This window comes from Theobroma cacao, chromosome 1 (assembly GCF_053813885.1).
Source record: "Theobroma cacao isolate CCN51 chromosome 1, ASM5381388v1, whole genome shotgun sequence".
Classification (NCBI taxonomy): Eukaryota; Viridiplantae; Streptophyta; class Magnoliopsida; order Malvales; family Malvaceae; genus Theobroma; species Theobroma cacao.
The window spans coordinates 36,675,754-36,702,558 of NC_142639.1; the positions used below are offsets into that span (position 1 = coordinate 36,675,754).

Sequence of the window (26,805 nt, forward strand, 5' to 3'; positions counted from 1 at the left end):
CAGACATGCAATTATTTCTTTGATGATTTGGCTACGTTGAATGATGTGTTAAGTTAGGCATGGTAGAGATGTGGTAGCAAGAATGGAGCCGTGTAACCAAATTGGATAGTTATGTAGTGGGTTGTGCATATAGGTTGTGTGGTATGATGATAATTGCCAGCCAGAGACGATTTTAGTTTTTTTTGTTATGGTAAATAAGACGACTTGGCAGCCCCGCGACTATTGATTAATGACTGGTGGCGGCCCCACGATTATTGGGAAACATCATTCCCTTTATACGGGCGACAGAGGATAGAGGATATGATTAAGTAGCAAAAGGACTAGTTGAATCTTGATGCTATCCAGCACTAGCTTGGACCAATCCCTCACTGGCACAGACCTATCACATAAGCTAATTCAGTTCGCCGTTCTGTCTAGGTTAATCATTGAATCAATATGAGGGAATGTGATTTTTGAAGGTGCTATGTGGTTAATTTTTCCAATTAGTCTCATCTTATTGAAATTTGTTAGGGTTGTAGGTGTCTTGATGAATGAAATTGTAGTAAATCATGAGATAAGTCAGCTGTACCAGCACTAATATATATTTTTAATACAAGCATAAACACATTTTAGGATAATGATTGAAATTAAATCAAAACTTACGGTTGCTTTTTTAAGAGGCGACTACATAAAGCTAGCAAAATCCTAGCAAGCAATGCGAGCTTCTGCAAGGCACATCTCCCCCACTCATCCAACTCTTCATTTTGCACACCCGACCCTTGAATCCTTCATCTGGAACACCCTCATACGAGGCAATGCTCAGGCTACAGCTAGACCCACGTTCCCCACAATCTCCATCTACATTCGTATGCGCTTCCATGGCGTTTCACCTGATTTCCATACTTTCCCATTCCTCCTGCAATCATTCAATTCCTCATTTCACCTTCTCTCAGGTAAACAAATCCATGCCCAAACTATCCTCTTCGGCCTCGTCCAAGACCCATTTGTCCAAACGTCACTCATCAACATGTACTCGTCTTGTGGCGACTTAATTGTTTCCCGTCAAGCTTTCGACGAGATCACCCAACCTGACGTAGCGTCTTGGAATTCAATTATTCATGCCTATGTTAAAGTGGGGTTGATCGATTTAGCACGGGGTTTATTCGATAAAATGCCGGAGAGAAATGTGAGATCTTGGAGTAGCTTGATAAATGGGTTTGTGAGGTGTGGGAAATATAAGGAAGCGCTTGCTTTGTTCCGTGAAATGCAAATGTTGGCAGTTAACGATGTTAGGCCAAATGAATTTACAATGTCTGCTGTACTTTCTGCTTGTGGGCGTTTGGGTGCTCTGGAGCATGGGAAATGGGCTCATGCTTACATTGACAAATGTGGGATAAAAATTGATGTTGTCTTGGGAACTTCTTTGATAGACATGTACGGAAAATGTGGGAGTATTGAAAAGGCGAGGGATGTGTTTAGTAATTTAGGTCCTGATAAAGATGTGATGGCTTGGAGTGCTATGATTTCTGGCCTGGCTATGCATGGCCATGGTGATGAATGCCTTAAATTGTTTTCGGAGATGATAAAACGACAGGTGAGGCCGAATGCTGTAACATTTTTGGGTGTACTTTGTGCTTGTGTACATGGAGGTTTGGTGAACGACGGAAAGGAGTATTTTCGGAGGATGAGCAAGGAGTTTGGTATCATTCCTTCGATACAGCACTTCGGTGCCATGGTTGACCTTTATGGAAGAGCTGGTCTCATTGATGAAGCATGGAATGTGGTTAAATCTATGCCTATGGAGCCTGATGTGCTCGTATGGGGGTCCCTGTTGAGTGGATCCAGGATGTGTGGGAACATTGAAACATGCGAGGTTGCACTCAGGAAGTTAATTGAGTTAGATCCCACAAATAGTGGTGCATATGTGCTCCTTTCAAATGTGTACGCAAAGACGGGCAGATGGACAGAAGTAAGGCGTGTGAGAGACGTCATGGAGGGTAGGGGGATTAAGAAGGTTCCTGGATGTAGTTTGGTTGAGATGGGAGGTGTCCTCCACGAGTTTTTTGTGGGAGATGATTCTCTTCCAGAGAGCAGAGAGATATACATGATGCTTGATGAGATTATGAAGAGATTGAAGTTGGAGGGTTATGTGGGAAACACCAAGGAGGTTTTGCTTGATTTGGATGAGGAAGGAAAGGAGTTGGCACTATCCCTTCATAGTGAAAAGATAGCTATTGCCTTTTGCTTCTTAAAGACAAGTCCAGGTACTCCTATTCGCATCATCAAGAACCTTAGGATATGTCTTGATTGTCATGTTGCAATAAAAATGATATCTAAGGTGTTTGCCCGAGAGATTGTTATTAGAGACTGCAATAGGTTTCACCATTTTAGAGAGGGAGCATGTTCTTGTAAAGATTACTGGTAAGCTGCCCACTGTTGTTGGCTAACCAAAATCTTTCTTAAGGCAATTGCTTCGTCTGGCACAAAAGTTAGCATGAGGAAACCTTGGAGGCTTGAGGACTGAAATTTTGCATTCGACTTCCTCATGGCGCACGATTGTTATGGATATGAAATCTACGGGCTTACGCAAGGAGGTAAGTCCGATCATATTTTCATCCTTGTATAATTTTTGTTCCGGCTTTAATATCTGAATTAAATATACAAAAATCATTGGCATCTTACATGATCAAGTTTTAAAGAAGATTTGCATGACAAAAGGCAATCAGATCTGCAGCGGCAGATGAACAAAATGGGTTCCATCTTTAAATTAAGTAACCACATCAATATCAAATATTGACTCCCCTAATTTTTAAGCATAATTTCACGTGAGTTTATTAGTATCCGAAATGAACAATCTGTCTCAAAACCATATCTTTCGTTAGACACAGAAGTTTTGTTATCAGTTTTCGTTTATTTGATGAATTTTAGGATAACTCTATCTTTCCATCAGTGTTCTTGTTGAAATTAAGAAATCCCCCAAACCGGAAGGTAAAAATCCAAAATTTTTGTTGAAATGCTCTAAATTTCTTGCTGATTTTTGGCACCTCACAAAAGAAGAAATGATTAAACTAATTGAGGAAAAAGATTATTTCAAAAACCATAGACGATAAGCTAAAACTCTAGAGTTGTTGTTAAAATGCTGAAGATTTCTTCTTATTTTTGACACTCTACAAAAGAAGAAATGATGAAAGTAATGGAGGAGAAAAATCATTTCAAGAACCAGAGATGGATTCTACCCTTCAAGGTTTTGTTGTTTGTAATCTTGCTAGACAACTTTTATTTCAAGAACCATAGATGGATGTCATGGAAGAGTTAGTGGGTGTGGTAACTCAAAAAAACAAAAACTGCAAAATGATCTCTAATTCTTTCATAACATCCATTTATGGTTCTTGAATTGATTCAAAGTAGGGGCGAAATGTGGGAGGAAAGGAAGAGAAAATGAAGGTTAAAGGGCTTTTCAAATGTTGTTTGATAAAATGCTCCAAAGAGATGGGATGGATTGAAAAAATAGGAAGAATCCGATGCTGTTAAATGTCATTTTGTTTTATAAAAGTTGTTGGAAGTTATTGAAATATTGAATGCAAAAGTTATTGTAAATTGTTGAAATATTGAATGGATATAAAGATAGCAAAGCATTTCAATATCTTGAGTTTTTTGTCTTCTGATGTCAATTGTCTTGAATTAATCATAATAAACTTGAACATAACAAGTGATATAAGAGTTAATGCAAAGGCTTTTTTTACAAATAAGTTATATAATCTTTGCATTGATTTTCAATATATATCTTATACAATAATCGTATCAGGTCTCTTGTGCATACAAGGACAATTATTTTCTCTAAATCTTTGTGCACATAAAGACCACAAGCTTTACAAAATTAAGCTTACAAAAGAATTTGGACCACTACCAATGGGTCCAACATCAAAGTCAAGTATCTATTCTTAATTTTCAGATAATGGCTAACAAAAAAAGACAAAAAGTTTCAAAGCATTCATTCTTAATTGACCTTCCCTCCATCCATCTAAATACCACAAAAAAACTTTAGAACATTATATGAGATTAACATTTACATATCAACAACATGAAAGACACTTATTTATGTCCCTTTAGCACCATCAGAATTCATTACCAAGGTAGGGATAGCAGAGGCAATAAGGGCAACAAAGCCAGCAAATGGAGGCCTTATTGCATCACCATGGGTAGGGATAGATCTAGGACCATCATGAGCACCACGACCAAGTCTTTAAGCAACAATAGCAACAGGTCTTCTTTGCACATTAGTAGGTCGTTTTGAAGTTCTTGATGCAACAGCTTTTAATGAAGACCTAGTAGTAGCTCTTGATGAAAACCGAAGCAAGGTATTTTATTATAATTTAAAACGTAAAGAATGTATTAGATGTATTAAATTGCATATTTAATGTAATATATTAAATTCTACGATTAATGTATATTACCTTTCTATTAAGTTGCACGAGAATTCTAGGACAAGTATTTCTATTATGACCAAGTGAGGAGTATAAGGTGCATCTAATAGTGCTATTCCTTCTAGCATTGCCATGTTCAATTGGCCTTTCTTGGAGTTCCTTTCTTTTGTCTTTCTTGGGCCTGCCAGGCATATGATGGAGTAGTGGAGGCTCCACTAGATCTATCTACCCTCTAAACTCAGCCATGGTGATGTCAAGTATGGGGTGAATGTACTTATTGTTTACCAACATGAACTTCTCCTTAGAGTAGTAGTACGCTTGCAAGGAATACCTAAAATGCAATCAAACTCAAGTTAATAAACCTTGAAATATGCAATCAATTAGTGTATACATGAAATATGTTGAGACACCCTTACTTGCAATATTTCAAACACCATATGGACAAATTACCCTACTCATCCCCAAGCTGACAACATATGTCTTGCCACCTTGAAACATAATAAACTCAAAATCCAAGGTAGGCATAACCTTACAAAACTTGCCACTGTACTTGGCAAAAACCAACTTCTTCTTAATTTTGGATGTAATTTGCCCTTCCCATGTGCAAGCCTTCTTATATTGATTATAAAACCCCTTCATTATCTTGACTCTGATTTCTTCAAACAAAACCAAAATGAGTTTACTCTTCACAAGCCTAATCTAGTGGTTGAAACTCTCGGCCATGTTGTTGGTCACATGGTCACTCTTCACATTTTGGTCAAAAGTGTGTCTTACCCACAATGTGAGTAGTTTTTCCATCAATCAATTGTATGCCTCTACATTTTCAACTTTAATCTTCATCATGGCTTCATTCTAATCCCATTGATTGTATGTTTTTACAGCTTTCCAGAAGTTCACCATCATATCCAATCCCAAAAACCTTTGTCTAAAATTGCTATAAACGTGCCTAACACACTTTCTTTGAGTAGCATAGGACATTATCTCTGTGATTATATTATCTATGTCTTGCTGTATAAGAATAAGTAATTAAAATTAACTAATTAAATGTAAAATAATACTAAGCGTTTAGGGTTTACCTTTTGCTCATTATTCATCACTGTTAATGGTTTGTTAAAGTCTCCAATGGCAGTATTAATCAAGTTCAAAAACCAAGATCATGAGTCACCATTCACCATTCCCATCAATGGCAATAGCAAACAGTAAGGCCCCTCCGTATGGCTCTTTGAGGTGGCAACCATTAACCGTAATAAAAAGTCTACACCCTTATTAAAGCTTTTCTTTAAAATATTAAAAGATTGAAAAAATCTTTCGAAAGTTGAGTATATGCTCAACCCAGACCTCCATAACTGCATGATGGCTATGCTCTCAAGATTTGTATCCTTCACCGTCGAGGCCTACAGGTGCATGATAGAGATTTACCCCAAGTGGCCAAGTGCTTGATAGAGATTTACATTAATAAATCGTTTTATATAGGGAAATATCTTGCATCCGCAGTTAAGTACGCCAGATTACTTAATTATCTCGTGACTCTTCCGACTTACCAATTGCTAAACCCTTAGTATATCATAATAATATACTCTAATAATACAGTTTCGGTCCCCATCAATTTGAACATGAAAATATTGCGCCTATAATAAAAGAAGTTTTAAGCACAAATCATGATGTTTTTTAATCCGCGAAAGCAAAAAACAGGACATCCCACCACGTGATTTGTCGTTTTTGATCTGAGGATAAAAATGGAACACCCGTCTTAATTGTTGACTACAAATCGTAAACGGAAACAAAAGGGCTACAGTTTTTTCTTTTCCCGTGAAAAATCATTAAAAGTCCAACCAAGGAAGTACCGATTTCAAACTGAAAGCAAATACACAGAGGCCATGCACGTTTGCGGATGTCTTCAGTAAAAATTTCTCAACTCTCAACCACATTTTCTAAAACTCCCTACGCCCTCCGGTCTTTATTTCTAACTTTTTGTTTTATTCCTTCACTGAAGTTGGAAGCATCACCAGCCGTCGCCGGGCTCCGCCTTTGTCGGTGGAGAGCTCGGGCGATCCTACGTGTCTTTACTGGTAAGCTCTAACTGCATCTATCTTACGAATTCTGATTCATCTTTTTCAAATCTTTGAGCTTTTTCTTTTGGACGGAACTCGTGGCCGTGATTGGTTCTTCTGACTTTCCAGATTTATACTAATATAAGTTTGGATTTTGATTTCTTTATGTCGGTTGCTTTTTTTGTGGAATGTTCTTTCAGTTTTAATCTAGCTTTGATTCTCGTTTCTTTGATTTAGGAATTTGAGTTTGCTTTTTGTCAGTCATATTTGTATGGGAAGAAGTTTTAGTGAGCTTTCTAGTCTAAGTGGTTTGTGGAATTGGTTTACATGTTTTCTTTCTGCTTTTCTGTTTAATGTTTTGCATATGTTTAGTATTCGGTAGTTCAAATTTATGATTTAACTTTTTTAATCATCAGTCATGTTGTGGTGAGCAGATGCTGATGTTTGAACAGTGAAGGGAGGCTGATTAAAATGGTCTTAGTACATAAGCAAGCTGCTGATGACAGCATGTTGGGGATTTCCAGTATTTTGGAAGATGAAAAATGTGAAAGTTTTTTGCTTTTTTATGGTGAAACTCTGCTTGGGAATGGGTTACGAGCCTTCCTGTATTTTCTTGGCCTTGCTTATTGCTTCATTGGGTTGTCAGCCATAACTGCTCGTTTCTTCCGATCAATGGAGAATGTTGTGAAACACACACGTACAGTTGTAGAGATAGATCCTGTCACTAATACTGAAATTTATAGACAAGAAAAGGTGTGGAATTATACTATTGCAGACATTACTTTGCTTGCCTTTGGGACTAGCTTCCCTCAAATATCTTTAGCTACTATTGATGCCATTCGAAACATTGGGGATCTGTATGCTGGAGGTTTGTTCTGTCAAATGCTCTTTTTTTCTTTTCAATAATTAGAAAATATTTCACAATTGGATATAGGTATTCTTGCTTATCTTACTGAACCACATGAATGGAGATTATATCTCATTTGCTTGTCATTGATATCAGTCAGCGTACTTTGATTTACAGGTTTAGGTCCAGGAACTCTTGTTGGTTCGGCTGCATTCGACCTTTTCCCCATCCATGCTGTCTGTGTTGTAGTTCCAAAAGCTGGAGAGTTGAAAAAAATATCTGATATAGGTGTTTGGCTAGTGGAGCTCTTTTGGTCCTTTTGGGCTTATGCTTGGCTGTACATAATTTTAGAGGTAACTTCAAGTAACTTCTCAGGTAAAGCTTCATGATTTGTATTTCATAGGGATATTTATGCTGTTAGCTGAACATCTTTACCCAAGTTATAGTGAGAAGACTTCTCATACAGCCTTTTTACTCTTGAGTTCTTTGATTTTAAATGAAGATGTTTAATAAATTTGCTTTCATTTCGCATAAATAGTGTTTACTTCACTATTGCATTGTATGGAATTAACATTTAAATGCATTCTATTGATGCATGACTTATTACGATTATGGCTCACATCTATGTAGAACTTGGTCATGGATAGGTTTTAATTCATGTTGTAGGTATGGACACCAAAAGTGGTTACGCTTTGGGAGGCCTTATTGACAGTACTGATGTACGGACTACTGCTGACTCATGCATATGCTCAAGACAAACGTTGGCCTTATATATCTCTGCCCATGTATGCTCTTCTTCTTCTCTTTGTCCCCTTATCAAGGTTTCTTACACTGTAATGCTTCTGATTTCTTCTGTACCTTTGAAGAGAGAGAACTGAGAGGCCTGAGGACTGGGTGCCAGCAGAGGTTGCCTCAGTTAAACATGAGGGTGATGCCTGTGATGGATACTCTGAGATACTTCCAGTTGAAGAAAATGAAGGGAAGGACACTGTTGATATCTTTTCCTTTCATTCAGAAATTGGGGCAGGTATCATTTTCGTCTACTCTTGTTGACATTTTAATTTTATTAAGGTCACTGGTAATTCATTGACTATGATCTCCCTAGCATTCTTTCAGTGAGAAACGTAATGTGAAGTGGAACCATATCTACAACATTAATATTACTTATCATGAAGGAGCTATGACTTGCTTAAGTGGATAGCTCATCAAAAGTATTATTCAGAATGACATGCATTCTTTTCAGTACTATAATTGATGACATATGGAATTATAGAATGATGAAGTCATAGGGGAGACATGGAAATAGAAGTTTCTGGTTGGACTTTAGTGTATACATGTTTTAGGCTACTTTATGTAATTCAAATTAATTAGTCTTTCCTTATCTAATGAGTACCAGGGTTAGGAGGTAAGCTATAAGTATTTGTGTTAATTTTGAGTTTCAGTAGGTTAAGTTGGTGGATGGATTAATCAGTACTAATACCAAAAAGGTCAATCATGCAGGCTCTTCTTATCAAAAGGTGTCCACAATCGAAGATTTAGTCGAAACCTCGACTAGACCCTTTCAGAAGGAGATCGATTTAGAAGATCCTCATGTGCTTGAACTTTGGAAAACACAATTCCTCGATGCACTCACAGTATGTATTTTATAAAGTAACATAGAATCCTTTTTAGTTCTTATGTGATAATTTAAGTTCTACCATTGTTTGAATTTGTACTTCAAAATTTCTTGCAGCTTATGCTAGGTATAGTTGTATGCTTTACTTTTTCTTTAATTCAACTGTTTTTCCATCATGTGGCCTTGTGGTTATAACTGAACCTTCACTGGGATATAATTTCATTAAACTTGTGCCTCTCCCCCTTATCTAAGCATAGCAATAAACCAATAAACGTGGTGAATAATATCTAGTTCCTTAAACAGTTGGAAAGCCCTGAATCAAGAAAACTGAACAACATCCATCTTCGGCTAGCAAGTATTGTTTGGCAGTCACTACTTGCACCCTGGAGAGTTCTGTTTGCCTTTGTGCCTCCTTATCAAATTGCTCATGGATGGATTGCCTTCATTTGCTCTCTACTTTTCATCAGTGGGATAGCTTACATTGTAACAGAGCTGACGGATCTTATAAGCTGTGTCACAGGTTTTTCTTCCTTGCCAAAAAAGATTTGCACCGTTGTACATACCATATTTTGTGAATTTTTCATTTTCTTATTCCATATTTTGTTTCAGGGATAAATGCTTATGTCATAGCGTTTACAGCATTAGCTGCTGGCACTTCATGGCCAGATTTAGTAGCAAGTAAGATTGCTGCTGAACGTCAGATAACAGCTGACTCTGCTATAGCAAACATTACTTGCAGGTATATCTCATACAATCTTATCTTTTAACTCTAGGTCATGATCTAGAGGCCTAAATCTTTCTGCGAGTAGTTTCCTATAATAACATAATTGATTTAGTTTCCTAAGAAGCTGTTACCACAAGACTTTTTAATTTCACAGTATGATTTAGTACATATCCTATAATGACATAACTTAGTTGATTTAGGCGTCAAACTATGATTCTTCCCTATGCCAAAATTAAGAGCAACAAACCTCCCTATGCCTGAATTAAGAGCAACGAAGTTGCCTTCATGTCTTACTCTAAGAATTAAGACTTAAGAGTAATTAGAATGGCTCCACCACTTTTGTGTAAAGGTAAACTATTGGGTTGCTTGATGTGGTGACTAGTTATTGGATAAATAATATGTCTCACACTCTAGGCTTGTGGAAAACTCTCCGCTTATTTTTTGTTGTTTATCCTTTTGCAGCAATTCAGTGAATATTTATGTGGGCATTGGCATTCCGTGGCTGATTGATACTGCATACAATTTCATAGCATATAGAGAACCATTGCGGATACAAAATGCAGGGGGACTCAGCTTCTCTCTGCTTGTATTCTTCTCCACCTCTGTAGGCTGTATTATGGTATTGGTGATTAGGCGCCTGACACTGGGGGCGGAGCTCGGAGGCCCTAGGATTTGGGCCTGGGTTACCAGTGTATTCTTCATGTTGCTTTGGATTATATTTGTGGTCCTCTCTTCCCTTCGAGTTTCTGGCATCATATGAGAATGAGTATATTCTTTTGCACCAAAAAGACGGTATTTTCTTTTCATTCTTTTGACCAACTTCTTAGAAGTTTGTTCCCCTCTCAGTACCCATATATATCTATAACTATATTTAAAGGAAACCGTTTTTGGGCTTTTTTGCTTGACACTTGACAATGTAAAGTGCTCCACACTTTACAATTTAAAGGAAGTAGGTGTTGGGGAAGTGTGCATCGCTTTCAATTGGTCCCTGCCATGCATATAAAGTTTAAAAACCTCACTCCAAATGTCTGTCTTTGAAAAGTAATGTTTCTCATGAGAAAGATTTATAACTATATCTAAAGGAAGCCTCAAAAATATTGCCTGAAAGAGGAAATCAATTATAAAGTCTAAATTCAAGAGTCAATTATTTTATGAGAGGTTTAACGGTTAATGACTCTGCTAATTTTATTTTATAAATTTATTAATAATACAAAAGAAAAATTCTTGATAACCAAATAAATAAAAATCAAGTAAATCCAAAATATGAGTTCACTTATCTGTCAATATTTTTTTTATAATAGTCATATAAACGTACACGAATCTCATAAATTTTTCAAAATTAGTGTTTATAAAGTTTTTTACTTCATTCAACAGTTAAAAAATATATTTATTCCTAAACACACATAAAATTTGACATTATTGAAATATCCCATTTTAAGTCTATTTGATCATCAAAAGTTTATGGACATAAACTAGAGAAATCACTAAATCAACTTGATTATGAAAAAAATAAATAAAACACTTGCATGCATTTTAGATCACTAAATCAACTTGATTATGAAAAAAAAAAAAAAGCACTTACATGCATGTGAATGCCCTATTTAATAAATAATCTCACGCAAGCTTTTTACATTGAAAATTACAAATAATAAAAAAGGTTTGTTACATTTAAAGGAAGTCTCAAAGAACTTTTGCTTTGACACTTACAAATTTTTAATTTGACATGTGGTTGTTGCGAGGTAGGCTTGAGGTTTAATGAGATTGGTTTGTAGTTGGGTTTTTGAGCATAAACGTGAGGTCTAATTGGATTTTTTTCTCCTTAAAATTGATATCTTAGATTTTTCTTTGACATATTTATAAAAATAATTTTTTTATTCTATTATTTATTACTCGCATATCATTTTTTAGTGTTAAATGTAACTAACGTAAAGAATTGCATATCAACTAACAAAGATAGAATTGGATTTTCAAAGAGATTGAATTATTACCTATTCTCTTTTTCAATGTTAAATGTAAGTAATAAAAGTGGTACAGATCAACTAGCTAAAAATAAAATTTTAAAAGAGATTAAGTTACTACGTATTCTACAGTAAGTTTGAAAATTTTATTTAAAACTTTGTTTTATCATAATACTGTTTATAAGTGTGCTTTTGTATGAAAACAGCACCACAAATACTACAATAATGATTACAATAACAACAAATGATGACTAAAACAACAATAGTTACATGTTTTACAAAATATTATAATATTTTGTGCATGTTAATGCACATCAACAAGTAAATATAACAATATATTACCATTGCATATCTAAAAAAAATTTTATCATCTCCAATACATCACACGAGCAATAGATTAGTATTTATGTATATGACAGTAAGATTAGTGTTTTGTCGGGTCTCTTTTGTCTCGTTTCAAGGATTTTCAGTATTCTTCGTATTCGCAATTTTCTTATTAAATGATAAACTCCAAAACCACAGTTTCCATTACAGCTCTAACCTTTCAAAACTCGTAATATTTCAGTCTTTGTTTTCAGGGTCGAAAATCAAATCAAAAGGCATGGTCAAATGATTGTGAGACCTGTTATTCAAAAGATGATAAATCAAACAATGGACAAACGGCCCCAATGTTTCTAACGCTCCAAAAAACTGAGACAAAATTTACCATATTAAAGCATTTTATTAGGCGACAAGAGCAAGAGTGCAACAAGGAGAACTGCCTTTCGAGCAACCTATCCACCATCTAACAGCCAACCATCACCCCAGAACAATTATCCTCCTCAACACCAGTGCAAATTCTTTGCTTAAGCAAGGGCTCCCGTACAAGCTGTGGCAGGAGCAGTTCCAACCTTTGTAGAACTGTATTTCTTGGTGATGAATCTGCAAACAAATACGTGCAATGAAATATTATCTTTGATTGTCTCAGTGGAAAAGAAAACTCCTATGATGAATCAAGGCCATATTTACCTAAAGAAATCCCTCCACAACAACTCGAACATCAACCAGTTCATTCCAGTATCAGGTGAGCCACTACCTCCGTCTTTTTTATTTGAAGCAGCAGAAAAGGCCCTGTCAATCATAAAAATGCATTCAACATTAAGTAAATGGATAAAATACTCACACTCCTAACTTTTAACCATAATTACATGCAGATTCATTAGTTTTCAAAATGAACACTTAACCTCAAACATTTAGATAATGTTCATGCTTAAACATGAAATGTTCAACATACCTTTTTTTTTTTTTTTTTCATTCTTTTCTCTTTCAAGTCATCCGACAAACACCGACCGGCCATTCCACGGTCGGAGATCCGACCAAACTCCCAAAAAAACACCAAATTGGTGCTCCCTTGACCTGGGGAGCACCGGATCATGCTCACCAGGCTTGGGAGCACCAGATCCGGTACTCCTGGTGCTCCCATAGCCAGGGGAGCATTTGGCTCCCTTGGTCGGTGCTCCCATGGCGTGGGGAGCACTCAGCACCCATGGCCTACAGAGCACCGCTGAGTGCTCCCCATGCCAGAGGAGCCTGGCAAAAGATCTGGCCAGCCGGCGATGAGAGTGTCACCGGTTGGCCGTTTGAGAGAACAAAAATAAAGGGGAAAAGATTTTTGTAATAAGAAATTTTTTTTTTAAATTATAATTTATATAGTGTAATTTTTGAAATTAATGAAGGGCAAAGTTGTCCAAAAAATATTATCACATCAGCAAATTAACAGAAATATTAATGAAACCCTAACGGTTGGACTTATGTGTCTAACGAAAAATAATTTTCGAAACGGACTATCTATTTTTCATACTAATGGACCCCTGTGAAATTTTAATTAAAACTTAGGAGGTGTACGTATTTTACCCTAAGTAAATATCTGATAACTTAAAAATTGTTTACACAGAAACCAAAGACCTTCTCCCACTATATGGGGTCATGGATCATATTGCTCCATTGTACTCTGTTTTGGACCATATCCATAATAACCTCAAAATTTAAAATTTGTAAAAGGAAAAACACATACTTGACAGCATACCTGTTTGCATTTTTCTTTAGCTCATCAAACATGAAACGAGGAGATAGGCATCCCATGGCTAGCCATGGAGAAATTTTGCAAGAAAAGTTTGCACCATATATGCTATCATGGCTGCCATCCTTGCTCCCCCTGTGTGGCTGTGCTTGACACTCACCTGCAAACTTCTTAAGCCTCTGCAATGCTTCAGTCTCCCCTCCAGCCATAGAACTATTAACATATGGCCTACCTTCCTACATGAAACGAACAATAAATTGTGAATATTTACATTATCATGAGTCCTAAATATGCTTTCCTATTAATCATCACTGAAACAACCATAAAACACAGCTAACATTGCTAATTCAATTCAGTCTAATTGATTTATATCTAGTAGCATTGATTAGTTGCAATGCCTAAATCAAAACTTCTTTAAACTCTCAAAATTAAACATTAAGCACTAATTAATGAGCACCATAAATTGATAATTCTAATTACACAGCCCAATCAAATCAAATCATGCTTCAGATGTGAGTAGTCCTAATATTTCTGCTATTTATAAGCAGAATGCTAACATAAACATGAAGAAGCATTTGGCATAAAAGCAAAGATTAGCATTATGGTGCGTGCAATAGGATCAAACATATAGTTAGGAAAATCTTAGCCCGTACAAATAAATGAAACACAAGCAAAACTAATTACTTTTGACATTTATCTTCTCTAGAACATCGAATGTCACTGCCTAAAATCCATCCACGGTTTATTATCCTCGTCAAGAACTTTATGCAACTGTAGTCATTTATCTTCCCTCAATTTGCGTAACAAACAGCACAAATCCAGCATATAGAAAGGCATAACAAAACAAACTGAACATCATATGGAAAAACACAGAAGTTAAATCTAAATCTCAAACCTGAACCGTTGTTGCACTGGGGTTAAGCCCGAGATCCGTCAATGAAGGAATATCTCCAGTCTCCACATCACCTCTCGAAGGCATCCCTTTCATTTGGTCCAATGCTTCAATCGTCTTCCTTATCTCCAAAGCCTTAACTTTCTCCCTAAACCCACCATAATTCGAAGGCATATCTTCCAACTTAAACCGCAAATCATCAACATGGAACAAAGTACTTCCCCAAAAGTACTTAACTTCAACTCCCTCTTCTTTCATAGCCGCCTCAATCTTTTCCTCAGCCTTAACTTCATCATGAGAAACTTCTCTATGAGCATAAATAGCGTCAGCCCCAATGGCTTTAGCTAACTCAACTAAAACACTCTCCGGCTTCCCAATTCGGACCACAAGATCCGACCCTCGCGCTTGTAGATTCTTCCGGAGATCCGAAACCGATTCAATCAAGAATGTGGCCCTGTAGGGACCCGTTTTATCGAACCCAGAAGAGGATTTACCGTAATCTCGAGGGTCAAAACAGTAAACTGGCAAGACCGACATGGACTCGTTGTTGGCCGTGTTGAGACACTCGTTGTCGTGGACTCGTAAGTCGTTGCGGAACCAAACGATGGAAGCTCGACGAATTGCGGCGCCATTGGAAGGATCGAGAGGGCGGCGTGGGCCTAAGGAGAGAGGGGATTGGAGAGGGTTGTTGGAAAGGGTGGATTTGAAGGAGATTTTGGAAGGTGAAGGGGAAGTTGAAGAAAGAGAGAGATGGGAAAGAGAGGAAGCTTGCGTTGGAACTTTAACTTTATCGGGTGATTGAGAAGAGAACAGAGATGAGATTTTAGGATGAGTGAAGAAATGGGTAGGCAGAGTTGTGGGCAAGGAAGAGAAAGATAGAGAAGCGGTAGCAAATTGGGATTGAGAAGGGAAAATCTCAAGTTGATTTTGGGTTTGGGTTTGTTCGTCAGTTGATTTGGTTTCAGGGTTTTCGGAAGAACGGAGACTGGAATCCATTATTTTGGTTAGGTTTTCTGGTGGAGATAAGAAGCTGGCCTCTGGGCGTTGAGATTGTGGGGTGGGTTGGTGCTGAGACCTGAGCGTCGCTTGTGTTCTATCTGAGAGCCTTTTGTTGTGAGTGTGACCCTTGCTCCCTAATCTTCTTTTTTTTGGTTGGTATTTTCTAAAGCCACCAATCGTAACTATTTTTGGCGGAATGAAAGGATCCTTTTTGGTTGTAATTTTGTACTTCTCCAACAACTACACCTACCATGTTGTCCACTACCTTTCAAAGTCTCACAACTCTTCTTGTCAAGTCTTAATACACTTTTAAATTCAGCCCATCTTTCGGCAGGGTGCCTAATTTTGGAGATTTGCCTTGGGGGTTGGTAGAATGTAAACAAGTCTAACAATCTGCATTAAGCCAAACTCAACTGTGCTTCAAAGTTAACAAGGATTGTCCAATCAAAAAAAATATAATACTGCAAAATAGCCAAATTATAATAGAAGTGATTCGATCATGGTATAAGTATTTTGCTTGGTCAGTTAGTTGTGGAGACAATTAAAATGAAATTTCAATTGCTTAATGATGGTATTTGAATGATAAAAGTTGAACTAGACCTCCTTTCAAAATAAAACCCAACCAACAAAATTAAGCACACGTATGGATTCTTAATTTTTAACAATGGAAGAGATTTGAAAAAATATTAATTCGTGAATTAAAAATAAGTTATTAAAAAAATATTATTAGTGTGTTTTTAAAATAAAAAACTATATCTCTTCGAGTGAACAATTGTAAATAAAAAATTATGTTTTTTTAAATAAAGTGTTACCATTATTAAAAAATCACATCAATTGAAAAATTATATCATATAGTTTGATTATTTGATTGTAGGTACTTTTTTATGTGAAAAAGTTATATTTAAATAAATATGAAATTTATATTTGATACATTGATAATATATAATTTTATTTAAAAAAAAAAAGAGGAAAAAGAAATAAAAAATGGTTACCATAGTACTAGGATAAACGAGGCATGTTCTACACGGACCGAGCCCTGCTTTGCGCTCCTTACGGTGACTGTTGAAGCCAGGGGATAATGAAACTCCTCCAAATCGCTATAGTTCAAATCGATAAACCCTGAAGTACATCCGAAAACGGCAAAAGCCTATATGGAATGTTTACTGAGATTTGCATGTTCGCCACCGCCACCTACTGCAATCGTGCCCCCATCTCTGCCGTTCCCTCTTAACACCAAGAAGAAGAGAAATGGTTGGTTATTTAGAGCTAAACTCAGCGATGATAACGACCCATTACTCCAATCAGCCATGGATTCAGCTTCTCTCCGTTTTCACGAGACACACCGACCAGGCAAGCAAAATCCCAATTCTCTAATTTTCTGTCTTTTCGATCGCCTTTCATTTTCTGAAAGTAGCTACTAAGTCTAATAATCATTTTTATTTTATATTTATATTCAGAGCCTCTTTTTGTGGATTTATATGCGGGGTGCTTTGCTCAAGTTCCATCTCACACTCGGATAGATTTGAAGAAGCGATTACAACATTATTGCATTGCAACCAAGTTCATAGATGATAAGTTGCTTCGTGCGGTTAACCACATGGACGGGCTTAAACAGGTGTTTTCACTAAGCTTAATTTTGAATTATATGGTATTACCCCAATTGCATAAGAATATTAACTTCCTTACTAATAAAATGCAGGTTGTTCTATTATCAGATGGAATGGATACTCGGCCATATAGGCTTAACTGGCCTAGCTCAACCATCATATTTGATATATCCCCTGAAAGGGTATTCCAAAAGGCGGCTGAAAAGCTTAAAGGTGCCTAACTGTTGGACTAATGTTGTCATAGTTCATTGTATATTTAAAAAAAAAACAGAACAAACGATCCATTTTCCATTTATTTTGAAATTTATATGTCTTGGATTATGACAATCTAAATTTCTTGCATGTGGTTGGATTTGGTTTAGACAAGTAGTTCAACTTGTTCTGAGAGAATGTTCTTGAACAAATTAGGTGTTGGGGCTAAGATCCCAAGAAGTTGTTTGTATCTTCATGTTCCATTGGAATCCTCTAATATTCAAGAGACTTTGGGCATGAAAGGCTTCAATGGTCATCGTCCAAGTATATGGGCTATCCAGGTGATAAAGGTTTTCTCCCGTTTGCGATGCTTGTCAGCTGAAACTCTCTAAGGCATAACTTTCTGATGGAATTTTTCTTTTCTTTCATGTTTTTGGTAGGGACTACCTGTGATGACTCTGGCAAGTTTTGAAGAGATCTTATTCCTCGTCAGTGGTATGGCTATGAATGGGTGTCTCTTCTTGGGAGAATTGCCTGCATGGTTGGCAGAAACTGAACTTGGTACCAGGGTAAGTTTGTTGTATATTCATATCTGTATTTATTCTTACTTAAATTGCTTTTCTTTAAGGAACACATGCGCTGTTGGCTGGTCTTCGTGTTTGCAGTCTAGTACAGAGAAATGGATGGGCAATCTTTTTATGAGCAACGGTTTCAATGTGGAGATAATTAGCTACAATGAAATCGCTAAAAGTTTGGGAAAGGAAGTAGTACCAAGAGATTACGGGAACGTACTATTTGTTGCAGAACAATTGCGGTTTTCTGATGATCAGGTGCAACCACTTGTTTCTGGTCCAACTTGTAAAGCATCATCACAGTGCATTAGTTTAACATGCTGAGGAAGGGGTCATTTCATTCCTCACAATCATTTTCTACGGAGTCCACATGTGCATTCACATTTTTAGTATTAATCATAAAATTCATTCCGTAGAACAGAAAGTATTCTATCTCTTAGGACCTTTCAAATTTGAAAATTTCATCTCTTTCGTAATCATCTAGCTCCCCTAACTGATTGCATGGATTTTGTTATTCTTAGCACTTTATTCATCATAGGATCGCAATTCTCGTTAAGTTTATAATTGTACGACACATGCATTTGGATTCAAACCAGGGATAAATGCCTTGACCTTTAGAGCAATCTGATTAGAGGGCTAGATCTTTTAAGAAATCAAAGATTCCATTTGGGTAGCAGCAAGTAATGGATACTGCAAAAACACACAGAATGGGATATAATTGTTCAAAATATATATTACTATAATATTTTTGTCAGTGTATACATTTGCCTCTAACAAGTCATAAGAGGCCTTTCCTAGAATGGGGTTTCTGATTAATATGTTGAACATCTTCCAATGAGTTATTAATTACATTAATGGTTTGAGGTTAACTGATGTACTTACGAATGATGTATTTGCCTCTTGAAAAGATGGAAACTTGGAGGAGAGAGCTTCAGAGGGTCGAGGAAGATGGGGATGAGGAAGGGTTTGAGGAGCTCTAAATGTAAATCGTTTTTTTTTTTTTTTCTGGTTCAAGGCTGTCATTATATTCTATTCTTTCTTCTCTATTCTTTCTTTCCAATTTTCCGAATTGTACATAAATGCAACTGAAATTTTTAACATGCATGCATGCTTATGCGACTGGGAGTCAGCCACCAATTTTTACTTTGACAGTTAAACAGTATTATAAAAAATCTTTTTTAATTAATTTATTATAAAAATATTATTGTTGCATTAACGATAAAAGTTTTAAACTATGAAAATGGAATTACAAAATTAACACATGCCCAATTAATAATTAATTATACAGAAAAGCAGCATCGTGAGAGTAGTGTTCCTCCACCGTTTTATTTTGTTGTTAAATTTAAATGCTTAAAAGGCTGATTAACATTAGTACTAGAAAAGAAGGCAATTATGTTGCTATAGGCCAAATCATGTTCTGTCCAATTAATTTTGGCAGGCAAGAAATAAGAATTTAAACGGGTAGAAATTGGATGGAATCGGATAATGTAGACTGCCACCTTTATAACATTAAGGAATAAGGAGAATATCGACTCCAAATATTATACAAGTGAGCTAGGAGCGTGCAAGATCATGTACAGTATAACTCCTTCCACTTTTAGAAATGCAAAAACAAGCTTGATAGCCATTAATCTTAAGAAAATTTATGCACTTATATTATATTACATTACATAATATATAGTCTACAACCCATATACATTGCATTTACACAAAAATAAATAAATAAAACTAAAAATCTCACTCCCACAAAAAAAAAAAGAAAAAGAATGAAACCAACCGTCAATGCACCACCTTATCACAAAAGGGTAGCCAGTCAAAGCCAAGCACAGGTCTCGTAAACTCCAGTTACCTAGCAAGCAGTGGCTTATCTGCCCAAGGGCTTGCTTACCGCTGAGAATAAACTGCACCCTCGAGCCCGCTTCCCACAATGACATCTAACTTCCCAGAGATGGTTACTCAAAGGTCAACAAGGAGCAAGCAGCAAACTCCAAGTCAGATAACTTATGCACTAGTAACTGATTTGAGATGGTTAATGGGCATTCATAAAGCTGAAAACAAGCATGCCCCTCAGTCTAGGTAGTAAAGCACCATCCTCCCACAAACAAACATGAAAGGAGACAGCAGCACCACGAGGAACACTCAAATAAGAATCAGACAAGCTACTTCAGAAATTTCATATAATCAAATGCTATCGCTGATTTAAAACAGGAAGCGATGGGCGTGGTCTGACAACATTCAGCACACCCCTTGCAGTTGCCTATTAGTACAAGGAAACAGCATGTAAGAAAATTATATGAGCTAAACTTTTGAGTAGCTGGAAGACTAGCATAAGCATACGAAGATTACCTCAAAGAAGGAATTAAAATTCATTCGCAAAAGGAAACGTCTCAGAAATGGAGCTCGCTGACTCCCAGCAAGCCTGCTACTGCGCAATATGGTATATAACGAGTTTGATTTCTTGTTAAATTCCTGGAAAAGGTTAAGAACAGTGTCTTTAAAATACAGGGCTGTGCAACTTGTGACATGAATGAATAAGAGAATTGCTAAGCATAAGTTAATTAAAAAATATCTAGCTGAAATGAGGAGAATAACAGCTTCTGAAAGATGCAGAGATGGAGGTCTGGTCCCACTATTAATAGCAAGTGGCAAGCCAACCAACTTGTTTCTTTACACTTGACAAAGTCTCCAAAGAGAGAATTAACCTATCTATTTATTTTTCCCTTTTTTGGAGATTTGACCTGGTCCTAAATTGAAGTGTTAAAAATCCAAGGCAAATTGTCACAAACCAACTAAGCTTAAGTTGCAAGTTTGAACCAACATCTGAAAAATTAAAGGAACATATCCATCATATTCACTACTTCAAAATACTTCCGCTTGTGCTACCTACATGAACAAATAAGAGATGCTACCTCGGTTATACGTTCTAGTTCAGATGTGTTTTGACTGCTTTCTTGGTTCTCAATATTCCAGCAGAACTGCAGGCAAACCGTCATGATGCTGTCCAATATCCTTGACACAGAGCCAATGTCCAAGAAGGACTGAGAAATTAAAGCCGATAAATACCTGTAACAATGTTAAGCACATGTACACCTTCAGCATATCATCGATGTTTGGCAAGATAAACCAAAAGAAATAATAGAAAAACACCAAATGTGCTATGCATAAACTCATTCTACGTCGACAAATTCTATGCAATAATATGGCATGATTTCTATGATATCTACATTAGTGAACCAAAACATACTTTGAGTTGATTTGTATGAAATTCACCTAAATCAAGTCCTTATAAATAGTAACAAGCAATAATGATTCAATATTTACAATGTTTGTGATTCTATGTATATTAGCAAGTAAAATCTTAAGAAATAATTCATAAAAAAAAAAAAAAAAAACTTAACAGATAATTTACAGTCTAATATAGTATTTGAAAATTCAGAAGGATGCTAGTGCAATGAACTCATCCTACTTACTCTTGATGGAAACCCACAAGTTCAGTGAAATCATGAGAATCTTGAATGTGAGATTGCAAAACATTCCATTGAGATTCTATCACATCAACCTAAAACAGAAAAGATAAAATCTCAATTATGAAGGACTCATGAAATGCATAAAATATAAATACATAAAGAAAAGAACACATCTGCATTCAACGAGTGAGAATAAACAAGACTGATATCAAAATATTAGGTATCTAATTCTCAATGTCATTTAAGAACATTATTATAAAACTCGAAAGGAATCTATATCAGCATTTGTCTGGTCAAACTATGTAGAATCTTTCAGAACTGGCGATATCTGATTTCCGTTCCCAGTAACTTTTGTCTCAACTTGTTTTCACTAGGATCCATGAAATTGATGCTTAAAGTTATTCATTGGTGTAGAGGTTATTTTTCTGCCTATGATGCAACACTGAAGCTGTCATCAAAGACTTTGCATCTTATGATACTATTCCCTACTTTTCAATATGAATCTTGATCAGAAACTTGCACCAGAATATTGGCCAATACCTCAATGGACAAGTTACAAACTAACCATACAGGACGCTAATGGCGTTTTCATGATTATGCCAATATTGTGTCAAGATACATGCAGTAACTGCAACAGGTGTTGCTAACTTGAAAACTTAAAAGTGGCAAGCACCCTAATGAAGATCTAAAGCCCAATACCATTTCAGCTACCCATAAAACCATAGACTAGATCATAATCAAAGGTGTAAAGTTTAACTACAAATTTTAAATGAAGGATGTAGCACATATACAAGCCTTTAAATGGACAACTCTATCAAATTGCCTAGCATTCATCATAAAAGCCCTTGCTTGCTTTGCTAGAAAAATCTCTGGAAAAATTTTGCAAAGACACATGATTTGAATTCTATAGAATCAAGGACCTGGATATAAAATTGAAGATTTCTGATTAAAAATGCCATATGCTCTCTAACATGCCACATTGGTCTACAACGCTGCCGCCGTGGCTGAGATATTGAGCAGTTCATCCGGTCATTGCGGTGTTTGGCAAAATCTGTGTGATCCTGATGCATGACAGATGCCCAGGATTTCTCCAATTCCATTTGTGTTCGTTTGAGCCTCAGCAGGTACTGGAAAATTCTACGGTACCTGGAACACAATTATGATTGACAAATGTAATATAAAGTCTTTTAACCATATAAGCTAACCCTATGACTTCCTTACACAGTTATCATTTCTTATTTCAAAAGACTGCTTCTTGCCTAAAGAAAATTTGGTAATAAGAAAGATATAAGGTATCCATGAAGCAATAGAAACTTACTTGGAGAGCACTTCTTGGGTAAAGAACAGCTGTAAGGGCCAATCAACAGAATATTCAAGGGCAATACCATCCCAACCATCAAGTGATGTCTCTGAAGAAGTACTTGACAGTACAGCACCTGAACTTCCATCAGTATATGTTTTTGTATTTGGTAAATCTACTTGAGAGGATTTGACTGTGATCCCAAATGAAGGCATCCTGATTGATGGAAAGATAATTAAGAACATATCTTTTGGCATCACTGATGGCAAAATGACTAGAGTCTTACCGCAAAGATACTAGAGAAAAGTATTTGTCTTCCTCACTAATGGTCTTTATGGCTGCCTGCAATGCAAGTATAGCAAGGAATTCATACAAACAGCTATTCAATCTGAAACCTCAACAAGCTAAGACTCATGTTTAAAAAGTATGTTTACATTTATTATTATAATATATATATATATATATATATATGTATTGGTTTCAAACAAGAAGTTATTAGAAATAATCTCATACCAGCTGAAATGGAACCATAAGATCAGCTTCAGCAGTTGACTGGCGAGGTGGCAGGCGCATTAAGTGCCGGCTCTCCTCAAGAAAGCACTGGAATCATAATAAATATTTAATAAAACATGTTAAGTGTTTGCAAGAATAAAGTCAAAATTCTCAGCATGATGTTGAAATGCAATTAGTGTTTGCTGCACATCTACTGTAAGCTAAGCATTAGACTGTAATTGAACTATGAGCCAAGATTTGAGGAAATAAAATCATTTAATTTAGTTAAAAAGGAAAAAATAAAACTGTGAAGACTAGGACACAGAACCTAAAGGAAGCATTTCCCTTTTCTCTACCCCCTTTCTTTTTGGCAAAGGCCGTAGATCCTATACATTCTGTACCTGGAAAAAGTCTCCTTTCGCCAAAAGAAAATAGTCTTTTAGAGCCTTCAGGTGACCATTCAAGTCGGCACGTACAACCACAAGCTGCAGAAATAGAGCAAATTAAGTATATACAAGCTTCAAATATATCAGGTACCAAGTTTGACAACAGCACCTGCCAAAGATGACTAGCTGCAACAGCCCGGATAGAGTCAACTGAGCATTCAAATGACCTTTTGTGAAATTCTGATGATTCCTACATATAACAGATGCACGATGAATAAAGGCTTTCTATCATTTAAAGGCATATAAGTAGATAAACTACTACATAACTGTAGAAGAAAACCTTTAGATCTTGAAGCATAGTTTCAATCTTATCAGCCTCAGATTGTGGAAGCAATTCTTCTCCAATCATTTTTATATCCAGGAAAGGCTCCTTATGGAAGGGAACACGCCCAGAAGATCCTTGAACCTTTTGAGAGCCTTTTTTTATCTGCTGATTACGCAGAGCATCCTGAAATTGAAAGGCAGGGCTTGGGTTTCGGAGAACCCTGACGGCTTTACCAGCAAAAAGAATCGACTCTGCAACATGCATAGGGATGTACTCAGGGAGCATATCCTACAAAACAAGAGTAAAAGTATAAATAGCTTGCAACAGCAACAAAACTAAGAACATTTTGAAAGAAGTATCTATCAAATCCTTTTTATTTAGAGATTCATTTCCAGGTTTCCTTCCAGTTAACTTATAGTTCATAGTAACAGCTCCGTAAATAACAAAAGTATGTATAGATACTAGTAATAATTAAATATATAGTACATGTTCGTCGACATGCATATTTAACCTAACAAGGAAATCCACCAACAAATCCCTTAATTATTGCTTATTCGAAAAACCAGTGGCAATGCTATTTATCTATGCAAACTAATGTCTTCAGCAAAAAATCCAAATAAAAGTGAGTGACATCTCCTACCTTAATAACAATTTGCTAAGCAAATGCTCATATGTGATTGCATCAGGCATGTCAGATCTCATTCTGCAACTGTTAATGTTGCTCTCATAAAGACAATGGTGTTGTCCAACTTTATGACTCCAGCAGAACAGTGATGCTTTAAAGTATGACAATTGACCACAAACCCATTGAATTATGTTTACCCATTCCAACTAGTTTATTATTCATTTAAGCTAAAACAATGAACAGAAGTTTGCTTATATGTGATAACAAAGAAAATGCAAGAGACAGCTCCAAAATACCAGGAAAATATGAAAGCCCAAGTGCCAATCCGTTAAAGATGAATCATCAGTTGACAAGCGTGCCAACTTTTCGGACATATCCGAGATAGATGAGCCATAGTCGACATCTCTATCTTCCTGCCTGAAAAGTATTATGATTATCAAACCAGTTTCAAACGTGCAAAGTAACATAAACCAAAGAGAATATCTATGCAAGAATTATGAAATCAAAGAATTAAAAGACGTTTAAGTTCCAAAAAACAATCATAAGATTTAAAGATCTAAAAAGAAATACATATTTTGAATCAAAAGGGTACAAAACTCTTTTAGTCCCTACCTTCTAATGAAAAATTCTCCATGCTGGTCTTGAAGAATCCCATAAACCATCCATGATGCAAGTTGGTTATACAACACTTGATGACCATGCCAAAGAAGCCTATGGTTCAAGAATCAGCAAGCTGATTAGAAAGGTCCTGGCATCTTTAGACCAATCAACACACAAGTACAACCACATTTGAAGAGACCCTAAAAAACCAGGCATAAACATTGTCCCAGCCATTCACAAGCATTTACATGAACACTGAAAAATAAGCATAATAAAAAATTGGACCATATTCATTGCTTTAATCTCAATTAATTATGAGCATATTGAAGCATGTAATAAAACCTTTTCTTAATTACAGTAGGAATTTTCACTCAAGACGCATAAAGGTACATAAAGGATAGTATTATGGTTCAGAAAACAATTTGTCATATTTATACAGATGGAGACTAATTATATGCATTTTGTTTTTTCTTCAAAGAAGAAGAAGAAGAAAGAAAGAGTGTAAGAAACAAAAGTGAATACCTTTGAATGCAGGCCTGCAATTCAGGCACCCCACAGTGGCAGCGTTTGTGTAAAAGGTTAAGAAGCTGTCCTCCACGTATATCATCACGCTCGATCTCTAGAATAAGCTCGTACAAAGGTGGCAAAATAACAAAGAACTGCAACCCCAAAAAATTATAAACTAAAAATAAGGGCCCACGAGGAAATTAAATCTGTGATGCCATGTGCTTAAGAAGAAACCTTATTGAGGCCCTGAGTGACAGTTGCCAAAATGGGCATGGTTTCCGACAATAATTTCTGCTCGATTTGAAGAACAGCAGACCTATAGACAGAGAGTATTTCCACCAGCCCATTAGCAATGGCTCTGCGATAAACGCTTGGCTTCTCGGTCTTAGGTTTGGACAACCCAGCGGCTCTCTCCAAAGGAGAAACATCAGCGGACCTTATCCAGCTTAAATTCCGGGATTTTGTGGCGAAGCGATCGAGCTCTCGGTAATAAAACCCCAATGTAATTAGCCTCTCGATAAGATCCCTGAAACAGTAGCAATTGTAAAAAAAAAAAAAAAAAACCCTAGAAATAGAATGGAAAAAGGGGGGGGTGGTGGGGGGTGGAGTTTAGATATTTACGAAAATTGAAAATTGAAAATATTCTTTTTAAAAAAGACCTTTCGCTGGAGTCGATGAAGGAAATATCGGAAGCAAGCTTGAAGGAGCGCTGGTCGGAGATGGGGGCGTCGGGAGATAAGTGAAGGCCAAGAGATTTATGGTGTTCTCGCTCGTCGATTATGAGATCTCCGGTGTAACCAACAAGAGCTAGTAAGAGCTCGTGCAGCATTTTTCCTCTTCTTTATCGTTTTTGCAAAATGGAAGGCAATCAGAGAGAATTCATGGCTGTCCTGTTCACAAACAAGACCCACAGTATTCTTTATAAGTTATAAATTTGAATTATAAATTAGCGGGTGAAGTGCGGAGGCGGATTAACCTTGCCGGCGCTACACAACATTAGTACGCTTGGGCCTTTCGTAGTGGCACTAGTACAACTGAGTTCTATCTCACGGGTGGAGCTGAAAAAACATGTCATTTCAGTCATTTATACAAATTACTAATGTCAATTCATTTATGCTAATTATTAATATCAAAAGCTAAATTTAATAAGTCGATTAAAAAATTAAAAATTAAAAGAACAATGA

At 36.4% G+C, this 26,805-nt stretch overlaps 5 protein-coding genes across 6 annotated transcripts; 3 read left to right on the plus strand and 2 right to left on the minus strand.

The window, feature by feature from the left end:
* The first annotated feature begins 598 nt into the window (after positions 1–598).
* On the plus strand, positions 599–3,625 carry LOC148764787 (Pentatricopeptide repeat (PPR) superfamily protein). Its single transcript, XM_088808992.1, has 2 exons — positions 599–2,243; positions 2,444–3,625. The coding sequence occupies exons 1-2, from the start codon at positions 695–697 to the stop codon at positions 2,470–2,472; spliced, it is 1,578 nt and encodes a 525-aa protein (XP_088665118.1). The 5' UTR covers positions 599–694; the 3' UTR covers positions 2,473–3,625.
* Positions 3,626–6,153: 2,528 nt separating this feature from the next.
* MHX (magnesium/proton exchanger) lies at positions 6,154–10,446 on the plus strand. 2 transcript variants are annotated; one of them, XM_088808997.1, is made up of 10 exons: positions 6,154–6,303; positions 6,397–6,472; positions 6,871–7,322; positions 7,479–7,654; positions 7,968–8,086; positions 8,168–8,328; positions 8,802–8,935; positions 9,220–9,436; positions 9,526–9,655; positions 10,103–10,446. In XM_088808997.1, exons 3-10 carry the CDS (start codon positions 6,926–6,928, stop codon positions 10,398–10,400), a joined length of 1,632 nt encoding a protein of 543 aa, XP_088665123.1. In that variant the 5' UTR covers positions 6,154–6,303; positions 6,397–6,472; positions 6,871–6,925; the 3' UTR covers positions 10,401–10,446. The 2 variants fall into 2 exon arrangements, with proteins under 2 accessions (XP_088665123.1, XP_088665120.1); XM_088808994.1 differs by having other exon boundaries at positions 6,889–7,322.
* Positions 10,447–12,200: 1,754 nt separating this feature from the next.
* Positions 12,201–15,713, minus strand: PHR2 (photolyase/blue-light receptor 2). The gene is made up of 4 exons (XM_018113968.2): positions 14,553–15,713; positions 13,664–13,893; positions 12,607–12,708; positions 12,201–12,519 (listed from the first exon to the last, which is right to left on the minus strand). Exons 1-4 carry the CDS (start codon positions 15,543–15,545, stop codon positions 12,444–12,446), a joined length of 1,401 nt encoding a protein of 466 aa, XP_017969457.2. The 5' UTR covers positions 15,546–15,713; the 3' UTR covers positions 12,201–12,443.
* Positions 15,714–16,540: 827 nt separating this feature from the next.
* LOC18613574 (S-adenosyl-L-methionine-dependent methyltransferases superfamily protein) lies at positions 16,541–19,019 on the plus strand. The gene is made up of 7 exons (XM_007050884.3): positions 16,541–16,898; positions 17,006–17,163; positions 17,248–17,368; positions 17,564–17,688; positions 17,788–17,916; positions 18,013–18,177; positions 18,828–19,019. The coding sequence occupies exons 1-7, from the start codon at positions 16,700–16,702 to the stop codon at positions 18,897–18,899; spliced, it is 969 nt and encodes a 322-aa protein (XP_007050946.3). The 5' UTR covers positions 16,541–16,699; the 3' UTR covers positions 18,900–19,019.
* Positions 19,020–19,552: 533 nt separating this feature from the next.
* Positions 19,553–26,695, minus strand: GCP4 (GAMMA-TUBULIN COMPLEX PROTEIN 4). Its single transcript, XM_018114272.2, has 17 exons — positions 26,598–26,695; positions 26,281–26,511; positions 25,856–26,147; positions 25,637–25,773; positions 25,127–25,225; positions 24,811–24,931; positions 23,905–24,177; positions 23,734–23,814; positions 23,580–23,663; positions 23,200–23,286; positions 22,973–23,028; positions 22,705–22,902; positions 22,307–22,532; positions 21,390–21,478; positions 20,829–20,982; positions 20,266–20,388; positions 19,553–20,176 (listed from the first exon to the last, which is right to left on the minus strand). The coding sequence occupies exons 2-17, from the start codon at positions 26,448–26,450 to the stop codon at positions 20,108–20,110; spliced, it is 2,259 nt and encodes a 752-aa protein (XP_017969761.2). The 5' UTR covers positions 26,451–26,511; positions 26,598–26,695; the 3' UTR covers positions 19,553–20,107.
* Positions 26,696–26,805: the final 110 nt, after the last annotated feature.

Bases quoted from the DNA above. Each gene is read 5' to 3' on its own strand.
- LOC18613574 (XM_007050884.3), top strand. From the start codon at position 16,700: ATGGAATGTTTACTGAGATTTGCATGTTCGCCACCGCCACCTACTGCA. The intron at 17,369-17,563 runs GTGCCTAACTGT...TGAACAAATTAG, and splicing joins GGCGGCTGAAAAGCTTAAAG to GTGTTGGGGCTAAGATCCCA. The intron at 17,917-18,012 runs GTAAGTTTGTTG...TCGTGTTTGCAG, and splicing joins AAACTGAACTTGGTACCAGG to TCTAGTACAGAGAAATGGAT.
- PHR2 (XM_018113968.2), bottom strand. From the start codon at position 15,545: ATGGATTCCAGTCTCCGTTCTTCCGAAAACCCTGAAACCAAATCAACT. The intron at 13,894-14,552 runs GTTTGAGATTTA...CGTTTCATGTAG, and splicing joins CCAGTGCAACAACGGTTCAG to GAAGGTAGGCCATATGTTAA. The intron at 12,709-13,663 runs GTATGCTGTCAA...TATGATTGACAG, and splicing joins CTAAAGAAAAATGCAAACAG to GGCCTTTTCTGCTGCTTCAA.
- MHX (XM_088808997.1), top strand. From the start codon at position 6,926: ATGGTCTTAGTACATAAGCAAGCTGCTGATGACAGCATGTTGGGGATT. The intron at 7,655-7,967 runs GTAACTTCAAGT...TTCATGTTGTAG, and splicing joins GGCTGTACATAATTTTAGAG to GTATGGACACCAAAAGTGGT. The intron at 8,936-9,219 runs GTATGTATTTTA...TTCCTTAAACAG, and splicing joins AATTCCTCGATGCACTCACA to TTGGAAAGCCCTGAATCAAG.
- GCP4 (XM_018114272.2), bottom strand. From the start codon at position 26,450: ATGCTGCACGAGCTCTTACTAGCTCTTGTTGGTTACACCGGAGATCTC. The intron at 24,932-25,126 runs GTAGGGACTAAA...AATACTTTTCAG, and splicing joins GGAGAATTTTTCATTAGAAG to GCAGGAAGATAGAGATGTCG. The intron at 21,479-22,306 runs GTCCTTGATTCT...TTTCTGTTTTAG, and splicing joins ATCTTCAATTTTATATCCAG to GTTGATGTGATAGAATCTCA.
- LOC148764787 (XM_088808992.1), top strand. From the start codon at position 695: ATGCGAGCTTCTGCAAGGCACATCTCCCCCACTCATCCAACTCTTCAT. The intron at 2,244-2,443 runs GTACTCCTATTC...ATCTTTCTTAAG, and splicing joins CTTCTTAAAGACAAGTCCAG to GCAATTGCTTCGTCTGGCAC.